Source organism: Tupaia chinensis, unplaced genomic scaffold (genome assembly GCF_000334495.1).
Source record: "Tupaia chinensis unplaced genomic scaffold, TupChi_1.0 Scaffold000096_1, whole genome shotgun sequence".
Classification (NCBI taxonomy): Eukaryota; Metazoa; Chordata; class Mammalia; order Scandentia; family Tupaiidae; genus Tupaia; species Tupaia belangeri.
In genome coordinates this window covers 3565913-3577520 of record NW_006159558.1, presented here as the reverse complement: position 1 = coordinate 3577520, position 11608 = coordinate 3565913, and the positions used below count along the sequence as shown (strand labels likewise).

Genomic DNA, 11608 nt, shown 5'->3' with positions numbered 1-11608 from the left:
ACAGGCATTAATACTAAATGCTGCCAGCTAAGACATTGAAGAAAGGCTCCAAATTAGTCATGATATTAAGGCTTCAAGGCAGGAAAGCCTGAGTGTGGCGTGACTCAGCCACTGGTGGTCTTTCTCTGCACATAACATGAAATTGCTCCCCATAAACCGATTCCTTTAACCAGAACACACTCTCTAAATAGCCAGCATGCTGGGTAAACTTTAATCAATAAACAAACGAAACAAGACTACGGCATTATTGCCTTAAGTAGACATTAAACATTTAAAACTAATTTCAGAGATGGTTATGAGACTCGATAAGCATGCTGAGAAACATGCTGCCTTGAAGGGTCACTATTCTTCCCTGTTTATTGGAATAGACATTTAAGCAAATGACAAGGACATAAGTGTGAACAGTGTGTCTGGAACAGGTCAGAGTGTTTTAGCAGCCACTGCACAATCAGAGATAAATATTCCAGAACATACAGTCAAGGGAATAATCTTGCAAACACAGCAAGCTGTTAGAGCGTGTTGAGCAATGAACTCCGCCAGGCTGGAGGAGCCCACGGTGGCAAACACTTAACCAAGTCTGGGAAAAAAGGACCCTGCCAGCATCTTCTGCCTAGCCAGGTAAATCAAATCAAGACTTTGACAAAATGTGCTTAGCTGCATTAAGACGTTCCTTTAGCATCTAGTCGACTTTGTTAGCAGCCTCTTGTGCAAAGTGCCATGAATGTGAACACTAAATCATGCTGCTATAAATGCACGTGGAAACCAAGACCTGAGAAGTCAAGATGATCCAGGTACCAGCAGTTGGTGTAATGGCTATGTCGCTGGACTCCCATGTAGTCGACCGTGGTTCGAGTCCCAGCCCAGGCAGCTTAAGTGCACGCCAGGCTCGTGTACGTGTGTGCCCAAGATCCCAAGAGGAGAATGAAAGAGAAGGGATTGTGGCATGGCCATCCCCCCTAGGGGGGTGATTTCTCGCTTTCTGTCTCTCTGTCTCTCTCTGTCTATCTGGCGAGCACACACGCCCTATAGCAAAAACCTCTCCAAAAACAGAAGGAAAAAAAAAAGTCAAGATGATACAGATCTTCCTTTATTTCTCCCTTGTTGGTGTTTCATCCTACTTGCCCCAACCTTCTCACAGAGTCCTGCTTTACCAAAACGCCTTCATGTTGCATGGCAGTGGCCACCTGCTTGACTGTAACATGAGCTGCTTCAAGGACTGGCTTGGGCTGCTCCATCTACACACAGCCATCTGTGTGTGTGTGTGTGTGTGTGTTTGATCAACAGTCGTATCCTTTCTTCCGAGAATCACTTCCTTCCTAAAGCCCCCATGCTCCTGGCTCGTGGCCGACCTATCTCTCTCAGCCAAGATGGAGGAGGTCCTCAGGAACTCCCTCCCCTCCCACCCTCCTCCCAATCCACTAACTTCCCTGCATCCCGGGTACCCTGGCATCCATTCTTGCAGCCACACTGGAGGTGGGCTCTGCTTCCTATAGCTAACCTGGCACCTGTTCCCAGTACCCTATGCCCTCCTACAGCCCCTGGGACTTGCCCTAATCAATGACCTCCCCCTCTCCCTTCTCTCCTAGGCCTCTTCCTTTACCTGGCTCCTTCCCATCACCAGGTGAAGGTGATTAAGTAATTCCCTTTTAAAGCTATTCCCTGTCCTCACGCCTCTCCTGGGCTGAGGTAATTTTTTCCCCTCTTTTGTCTAATTCTTTACATTTATCCTTGTACTGATAAACATCTGGTTTCTTCCCACAGCACTGCCCTGAAATGGCTTTGATAAATGCTGTTCGTTTTGGGTTATACCGTGTCCTCCAACTGGATTTCAAAAGGATTTATTGGGGTAGGCAGAAGGTGTGGTGGATACGAGTGTTGGACTCGCACATAGCCAACTGCAGTTTGAGTCCCAGATCTGGTGGCTTGCTTTCTTGCTTCTCCTCTCTCTCTCAGTCTCTCCCTCTGGTCAAATACAATGTAACAATAATAATAATAAATAAAGTTAAATAAAATAACTCTTAAAAAAAAAAAAAAAAAGAATGTATCAAGAAGCCTGGTAACTCAAGCGGAGACCTGTCATGGGGTAGAGTCGTAAGAGAAAGCTTCTATGAGGACTAGGCCAAAGGGAATGTGGGTCTGAGTAGAAAGTACCCACCAAAACCACATCTACCTGGCGGGTACAATTTGAGACCTAAGAATCGTAGAACCACCAACAGTTTACAGCTATTACCTTTGGAAAGCAACCAGTACTGGACTCCAAGGAAGAGCAGCTAGATAGGCTGTAATCAGCAAAGCCGTTTACAGCTATTACCTTTGGAAAGCAACCAGTGCTGGACTCCAAGAAGAGCAGCTAGATAGGCTGTACTCAGCAAAGCCGGGGCAGGGCTACCCAGCTACCCCACTGGGAGGAGTCAAAGGAGATTATTCTCAAGCTCTAAGACTTCATGTCTGCCCTCTTGGGTTTCAGTCTTACATGAGCCTATTACTCTTTTCCTCTTGTGGTATAAATAGTTCTACCTTAATCCTATCTCAGCATTAAATGGCAAATTGGTCACATGTTTCCTTGATTTTACAGGTTCACAGCAAAAAGTAGTTTTCCTGAGTCCAGAGAAAGGGAACAGAGTAATGAAGGAAAGAGCACAGTTAGATTTCTCTGAACAGCCCTTATTATATCAGTTTGACTTTGAAACACTACAAAATAAATGTAAATTTTAAGAATCTGTAAAAATCAAAAACAAAATTGAACAAATGCATATAACTGCTGTTGGATTGATGGTATAACTTCACAGAAGAGAAGTATTTCAAGTTACTTTAAAGCAGTAATTCTATGTGAATTCCCCAGCGAAATATAAACTCTGAGAACCAAAAGAAGAGGGAAGAGGCGAAAAGACCATCTTAAAAAGTATTCAGTCATCAAAAACAACTAGGATTGCATGGAACTGTTCCTCTGAAACAACAGGGTCTGCACTGTGAGAAAAGATGAGAATGACAGTGTCAGCCAGCAGAGACTCAGATTCTATGCCCAGGAGGAAAAGGCAGACATGAGATGGGAGACAGTCAGAAAGACCTCAGAGACCTGGAGATGAGCTAGAAGTATCAGTAGACGTTTATGGTGCATTTTACTTTTTAAAATGTGTGTCTTGTATCACTGTCCATTGAAAAAAATCTAACTATGAACACCTGTAGTGTTTGAAGCAGCTAGAAGTGGGTGATGGCTCCATTTGTGGAAGGAAATGGACCAAAGGAGGAGGGAACTACTGTTACTCCAGAGAGTAAAGAAGCTATCAAAGTTGACAGTTTGTCAGGAAAACTCAGCCTTCCAGGGGCTTCCTGGGGCTTGAAATGCCACAGGTGCAATATACACGAGGACAAAAGCTACAATGGATTAAAATACGTCGATACGTTGAAATTCATGTCATCACTCTGATCATCTAAAAAATTGTAAAGCAAATAGAACACTTTACATTTGACCAACGAATGAACGCTTGAAGTGTCGTTCGAGAACCACGGCAGTGGTCTTATGGGAAAAGCCTGGAGAGGGAGCATTTATTCTGACTTTCCCATGTGAACTGCGCCTTCAGGGTAGTCAAATAATTAAAGGAAAGTTCATTTATAGAGGATTATTCTGAGCATTAAATAAAGAAAAGCTGGTGGAAGTAGAAACTTCCAGTTTGGGGACCAGCAGATGGCATAATGGTTACATCGCTGAACTCCTATGTCATAGACTGTGTGGTTCGAGTTCCAGACCCAGCGGCTTAAAAACTCACACTGGGCATGCCTGCATGCATGCCCAAAATACCGAAAAGAGAATAGAGGAGAAAAGATTGCAGCATGGCCAGCCTCCCAGGGCGTGAGTTCTGTGTTTCTGTGTGTTTCTGTCTCTCTCGGTCTCTCCAGCAAGCTCACACATCTGTGTGTTTCTGTCTCTCTCGGTCTCTCCAACAAGCACACAGGCCTATAGCAAAAGGCTCTCTTCAATATAAAAAGAAAATCCCAGTTTTGTGACCATAAATGGATGAATATATTGGGTCATCGAAAAAGTCATCACTCATTTTTGCATAGAAAAATATACCATGAAATGACTATATATATATGTATAGATATATAGATATATAGATATACATATTTGATATAGGGCTCATACACTTGTCAGAGAGACAGAAAATGAGAAATTACCCCCTGGGGAATGTCCATGCTGCAATTCTTTCTCCTCCATTCTCCTCTTCTCCTCCATTCTCCTCTTGGGAGTTTGGGCATTCAGGCACACAAGCCCAGCGTGAGTTTTAAGCTGCCAGGTCCAAGATTCACACCACGGTCGACTACACGGGAGTCCACCAATGTAACCATTATGCCATCTGCTGGTACTCCGAAGACCCAATATTTAGACAGGAATCATAAATGACTGCTAATTTTTAAAAATATATGAACATTCACTGCCTTCTGACAGTGATAAACAGCACCACACATGACAGGGTCAACGAAAAAAGGATTCAAGGTCACATCTAATCAGTTATCTTGATATTACTACAAATGTGCAAAGCCTTCTGAAGTAGAAAAGTAGTATTTGAATAACAGAAACAAAGTAAAATGGGCAAAATCCAGACAGTGGGAAACTCTATAAGATAACTCAGCTTCTTTAAAAATTAATTTGTGAGAGGTAATAAAAAAGTAAAATATTTTAAAAGATTCCAAAATGTAGCAGCCAATCCCAATGTATGGACTTCATTTAGATCCTATTTCAATCCAGCTGTTAACAAAAATACACAAGTACTCATGAGACCATCAGGATTAATTCTCACTCAATGATTGGTGAGTTTATAAAATTATTGTTTTTTTTTTTTCACTTGTTGCAATAATGGTATTGTTAAGATTTATAAATGAGGAGGACCAGCAGTTGGTGTAATGGCTATGTCACTGGACTCTCATGTAGTTGACTGCGGTTCAAGTCCCAGACCCGGTGGCTTAAAACTCACACCAGGTGCATGTGTGTGTGTGCCCAAGATCGCAAGAGGAGAATGGAGGAGAAGGGACTGCAGCATGGCCATCTCTCCTGGGGGTTGATTTCTCGCTTTCTGTCTCTATGTATCTCTCTGACTTTCTGGTGAGTGCATGCACCCTATAGCAAAAACCTCTCTAAATAAATAAAAAAATAAAGATTTATAAATGCAGGCCAGCAGGTGGAGTGGTGATTAAGGCACTGGAATTCCCACAAGGCTGACAGTGGTTTAAGTCCCAGACCTAGAAGGTCGCTCTCTCTCTCTCTCTCTCTCTCTCATACAAGAAATAAATAAACTTTAAAAATGAACAAATCATTGAATAGACAGAGTAACTGCTTAATCCTACAGATCTATGGAGATACTTGAGACATGAAATCGATCCTGCTGCCATGCAATTCTAGGTTAAGACAAAGGGGTACCTTTCATTTGGGAAATGCTGAAGTGAAGAATTCACTTACTTGGTTTTACTGTCATTTTTGTGGTCATATTTTTATTCTCTGGTTCAGATGCTGAAGAGGCCTGCAGCACGTGTTAAATAAAGGTAGTCTTAAATAATGGGATTTCTCTACCCATGGTAATCTCTATCTGAGAGATGACATAGCAATCGTGATAGTGTCTGGATGTGAAAGTGTAGTGACAGATAGTTTTGGAGTTGTGCCTTGATTTTAAGCAAGATCTAAAACAAGAGACACAGTAACAGAGCAACTGCTACTCTGCTTCCCTTTGCTACTGCATACAGAACGTGCACTTCAACTTAGCTTTGTGGTCAGAGCATGCTCGCTCCTTACCTTTGTAGGTAACAACGGGGTGCTCAGCTCTCTGGCACTGAGAGGCGTCCGGTGCCGCTAACTGGGCGAGTCTCCACAACCCCAGGCTTGAGAACAGCCATGCAATGACACAGGTGCCCTTCATGGTGGACAAGGGGCCGTGGACTCTGGGCACTCGTCTTCTAACCAGAAGCTCGTCTTCCCCTCATGTGTGAAAAGTGCCTAAAACACACCAAAAAGAAGAACTGGATAAACACGCGTTCGGGTTTTCTGGGGGCCTTTTGTAGATCCCCATTACTAATTCGGAGGTTATGCTTTGTAGAAACAAAAGAGAGTTTACCAAGTACGTCTTTTCCTAGATGATGTTTCAGACTGCTTGTGTGCCTGCTTCTGTGTGTGTGTGTACAGACTTCCATGCATATAATTTTATGAGATCACCTACTATAAATGGAGAAAGGTACAAGTTTAAGCTCTACAGAGCCATCATAGCTACACCTAAGTAACTATTAATCAATTAATAGTCATTTGAGACTTTTTGGAAGTTGGTCCTTATACCCCTGTGGTACAGGCACAAATCTATATATTGAAACTACAAATTCTTGCCCACCCCTTTTAACATCTCAAAGACCCTATTTAACAAGGTCATGACCATTGTCTTTTGCCAATAAACTGATTAGCATTATGCCACCCAACTGCGCCTTGTCCACATTTGGTGAATTTATCCTTTTCTGTTTACAGATGATCTGCCTGTAAAATCTATGGCTAAGATCAAGAGTGAATCTATTGAGCACCTACTGGGTGAAGCGAAAGCACTACACCGAGGATGTGAGACTTTACAGATTATGAACGATTTAAAAGACTAATAAGCTTAAAGTAAGAGGGGCTTGTAAAAATGACTATAATCCAAGCTCTCGGAAAACCTTTAAAAGAATCAGGAGCACTGTGAGAGTTCAGGAGAGTTCTACTGCTATTTAGAGGGGTCAGGGACAGGGCTATGGAGAAGCTGATATCTGAGTTTAACATGGAAGGAAAAAGAGTATGTCAGCAGAGGGAGATTTCTAAAAGATAACCATGCCAAGGGAAAGGGTGAAAAGGCACATTGGGTGGGTTAGAGGAAGGAGTATGTGTCATCATGTTGGGAAAATGAGTTCCTGGACTTGATCCAGACCCCAGAAAACGTAAAGGGGAGTCTGGAAAGGGATTTCAAGTAGGTTAAAGTCTAGGAAGGCACAATGCCCTACAGCATGAGGTTTTTATTGTTAGGCAAGTACTAATTTTAATGGAATACTAATGAGGTCATTGTTATAAGATTGTACATAGGAAATTTGGTAGAGAAGAACGCAGAAGTGACATTCATTTGAATTGCTCAAAAAAGAAATCAGAGAAGCTGCGACTTCAGCAGGTCAATGCAAACAAAGTAAAGGCAAAGAGCAAGGGAAAAAACGTGGTGGGTAAAGAAGAGTGTGTTGACTTCAGGACAGTCACAGGCCCTGGGCTCCTCCCATTGAGGAGTGATTCTATGTCACTCCCTTGAATCTGATCAGCTCAGTGACTGCTTTGCTCAATGGAACCACAACAGAATTGGGGGTGCTGGGTTCCTGGCCCAGTCCTGCAATACCAGCAGTTCCCACTTCCTGTCTCTTAGAACATGTTTTTGGGGCGCTGAGATACCAGGTCAGAATTCCAACTTCCCAATCCCAATTCTAGCCTCCATGTTGGACTGGCAACTCCCATGGAACCCACTTGCAAGACACCAAATACATGATAAAGCTAGAACCTACTGAGAGACTTAGTATCATGAAAGCAAATTAAATACCCACTTGAGCCATGCCCAAATTTCTGACTCCCAAAATGTAAAAATATAGTAAAATGGTTGTTAATTTGCTAAATTTTGGAAACCCACAGCAAAGAGACATAGTTAAACTCAAGACTTCGGATAGCGATGCCATTTATTTCAATACAATAGAAACCCAGCCCAGCTGCAATGGTGCAGCCCGTAGTGTACTGACTGCAATTCTGGGGCTACATGGCCAACCGAAGCTGTGACCTGGTCAAGCAGAAATACACTGGGTGCACAGACACACGCCCAAGGTCTGGACAAGCTGGATGGCTGGGTAAGGAGATGACAGAGTGACGAGACCCTGGCATCTCTCTTTCTCTTTCTCTTGCATGTACACACTCCCTACCGTGAATAAAATATAATTTTTAATAATGTTTCTCTTTCTCTTGCATGTACACACTCCCTATCATGAATAAAATATAATTTTTAAAAATATTCAGTTACCAAAAAAAGAATTGTTTAGATGAGAATATAACCATTTGGTTTTTGTTTTGTTTTTTTGAGGGGGAGCTTTTTTGTTTTGTTGTTGTTATGTTGTTGCTTTTGGTGTTTTGTGTTTTTTTGACCATAAGTTTGTTTTTTTGAGGGGGAGCTTTTTTGTTTTTTTTGTTGTTATGTTGTTGTTTTTGGTGTTTTGTGGGTTTTTTGACCATAACGTGTGTTCACTATCTGGAGAGAGATGAAAAGAGACAGGAAGAAGGGAAAGTGAACAATCACTTCCCAAGGAGTGATGGCCATGCTGCAATCCCTTCTCCTCCATGTTCTTTTCAGGATTTGGGGGCATGCACACCACATGCCTGATGTGATTTTAAAGATGTCAAGTCGAGGACTCAGCTGTGGTTGGCCATTTGGGAATCCAGCAGCTTAATAACTATGCCTCCTGCTGGCCCCAGGTGTGGCACCTTTAATGCTAAGTCCATGACATCAAAATAGCACTGAAAGATAAAAGGTAGGAAAATTTTAGGATAGAGAAAACAGACACTTAAATGTCGTTTCTTTTCTGAGACGTGGTGAATGGGGAAAAGATTACAGATTTGAGAGAAAAGATGTCAGCTAAAAGAAGATGCAGAAAAATCTTAGGTGGGAAACTTGGAGGGTCTCAGTAAAATAGAAGTTATAAAAGGGGAAGAGAGAATTAACATTTAAAAGGACTATGCAGGCCATCACGTGATCTGGTAGTTACATGAGCTGGCTCCCACATGGCTAACTGTGCGGTTCAATCTTCAGACCTGTCAGCTTGCTAGCACACATGTGTGCATGTTTAAATTCTCAAACAGAAGGAGAGATAAAGGAAAAGGGATTGTGGTGTGACCATGTCCCCTAGAGGGTGTTTTCTTTCTTTCTCTCTCTGTTTGTTTCTATCTCTCTCTCTTATAAGAGCACATGCCCTTTGGCAAATTTTTAAAATATAAATAAAAGGGCTGTGCACATAAATACATAACGATTTTTCAAGTTAGAGAAACATAAAGGTGAGGTGCATTGAAATGCCATCTCTGTATTTTTTTGTTTCATTTTTTTATTCTGCATCAACAATTAAATACATTTTCCAAAAGTCGTATCTTGCATTTGCAGTTTCAAGAAGCTAAAGCCAATTCCATTTTGTCTTTGTTTTCACTTCCAAATGATCTTATGATTAGAATATATATTTATATAATATGATATTTATAATAGTATTAAATACATACTTTATATAATATGCAACAAAATATAATTATATCTATAATTTATATTCTCTACAATAAACGCTTTCTTAAATAAACTTCCTCACTACCAAGCTTTCATGTTTCTTCAAAGTTTTCTAGGCTCCTTTTCTTGTAAATGCTTGTTATTGACATAAAACTTTTTTCTCCTTTACCCTGCTTAAGCAAAAAATCTTCAATACTCTATTACCTAGGGTCTGCCAAGTTGTATATTTTGTAAATGATGTGGGCCCCTTGATTCTGCCTTTTTGCTGTTCTTGTTCTTATTTATTCTTTCCTTTTTTTACTTAGAATTTTCTCCAGAGAACAGCTTGGAAGGGGAAATTACAACAGTTGCCCTCCAAATAAAATTCCATCTCTGTATTCTGAGTGAAGGAAATGGAAAGGTTTTCTGGAGACTGAAGAAATGACAACAGTATTTTTTAAAGAGTTTTTTAAAAATCTAATAGGAGTCAACCCAATATGAACCAAACTGACAGAAGCCTGAAGGTCCAGGTAAATTTACCATCTCTCGTCCATTCAATATTTATTGAGTGCTAACTGCATGCCCAGCTATCTATGTGTGCATGAATTTGCAGCACGGAGTCAGGCTTCACTGCCCCAAGAAGCTGTAATTATGGAGTGGATAAAAGGAAGTGTAGGTCCAGGGACTGAGAGCAGGGAGGAAGCTGGGGTCAGTAAGAATGCAGAGGATTCCAGGATGCTCCTATTGACTAAATAACAGGTTGGGCAGAGAAACAAGTGAAGAGACCATGAACAATGACCAGGCAAGGATGGAACCACCATCTTCAAGAAAGTAACCAAAATGATGAACACAAAGGGAAAAAGAAGAGGCACCCAATATACGCTCTCTAAGTAGAAAACATGGAATGGCTCCTTTGGCAACATATATGTGAATCTACAAGAAAGGTGATATTATAGACATCAAGGGAATGGGTACTGTTCAGAAAGGAATGCCCCACAAAGGTTACCATGGCAAAACTGGAAGAGTCTACAATGTTACCCAGCATGCTGTTGGCATTGTTATAAACAAACAAGTCAAGGGCAAGATTTTTGCCAAAAGAATTAATGTGCGTATTGAGCATATTAAGCATTCTAAGAGCAGAGATAGCTTCCTAAAACGTGTGAAGGAAAATGACCACAAAAAGAAGAAAGCCAAAGAGAAAGGTACCTGGGTTCAACTAAAGCGCCAGCCTGCTCCATCAAGACAAGCACACTTTATAAGAACCAATGAAAAGAAGCCTGAACTATTGGAACCTATTCCCTATGAATTCATGGCATAATGGGTGTTAAAAATAAACTAATCTATGGTCTATGAAAAAAAAAAAAAAAAGACCAGGCAAGAGTGTGGCTTTGGTAGAGGGGAAATGCTAAGAGGGCGGGAGAAGGAAGTGGGGAACTAGGGGTACTTCTGTCCAACATCCATACACCCTGCCCAGGCCCAGAGCATCTGGTGGACAATGGATGTAAAAGTATTAGCTGTTCCTGGGTTAGACGATTGAAAGTAGGATTTTTCACTCTTGGGAAAAGAGTCATACATAGTCTATAAAACTGGAAGTCACTCTGGATCTCCAGTCTAGAGGTGAAGAAATGAAGTAGCCCATCTTTTCTTATCTTCCTGACTCAAGACATAAGACATGGAATTCTATCGGATATATTCTAAAGTAGACTAGCGCTTGCCAGAGGTGTTCTTAGATGGAATTGAGTTGTGTTAAGAACAAGGAAGCTCGGGGCACCCACATCAGCCCATTCTGGGAAGACGGCAGATGATCACAGCCCTAGTCCCAACAAATGAGCAATGACAGAGTACACAGGAAGGATGATGACAGGAATACGAATCCCACAGGGAGTGCCAGCTCCATGATGGGCATGGTGCCCAGCGCTTCCCGCTGTGCTGGCACCCTCCCACGCTGGTACCCAGGGCAGCTTCACGATGCACTGGCTCTCACTGGGCAGCAGTCCACCTGGAGGTGGATTGGAGCACTGCCCTGCCTCAGTCTCTGAGAACAGGTTCAAATCAGTTAGGTGCTAAGAGCTAATTCTTCTCTTGCACATAACTTTTCAGTGTGTCAGGTGCCATCCTACAGAGAATTTCCTTCTGTTAACTAGGACGCGAGTTATACCGAACTACTCACAATCAGAGCGGTGCTCCATTACAATAGGCCACCCACTCTAATCCAGTCCTAACATCTTTGCCTTCTGAATGGAAGAAAGAGAAAAGTAACCCAAGTGCCTGAAATGTTCTTCCCCTGGGATCTGGAAAGTGACGATTAGAGAAGGGGGAAATGTTCCACCAAGGAACGA

General features: G+C 41.9%; 1 protein-coding gene and 1 pseudogene across 6 annotated transcripts in view; one reads left to right on the top strand and one right to left on the bottom strand.

Annotated features, from left to right (window-relative positions):
- SEMA5A (semaphorin 5A) overlaps positions 1-11608 on the bottom strand; it is a 525920-nt gene that overhangs the window by 326566 nt on the left and 187746 nt on the right. For all 6 annotated transcript variants that reach the window (XM_027769892.1, XM_006143315.2, XM_006143312.2 and 3 more), the window contains one exon: positions 5786-5986. In XM_027769892.1, the coding sequence (XP_027625693.1) occupies positions 5786-5909 (124 nt within the window). In that variant the 5' untranslated portion in view covers positions 5910-5986. The remainder of the gene's footprint in view (positions 1-5785; positions 5987-11608) is intronic.
- LOC106734342 (60S ribosomal protein L21 pseudogene) lies at positions 10110-10587 on the top strand (annotated as a pseudogene).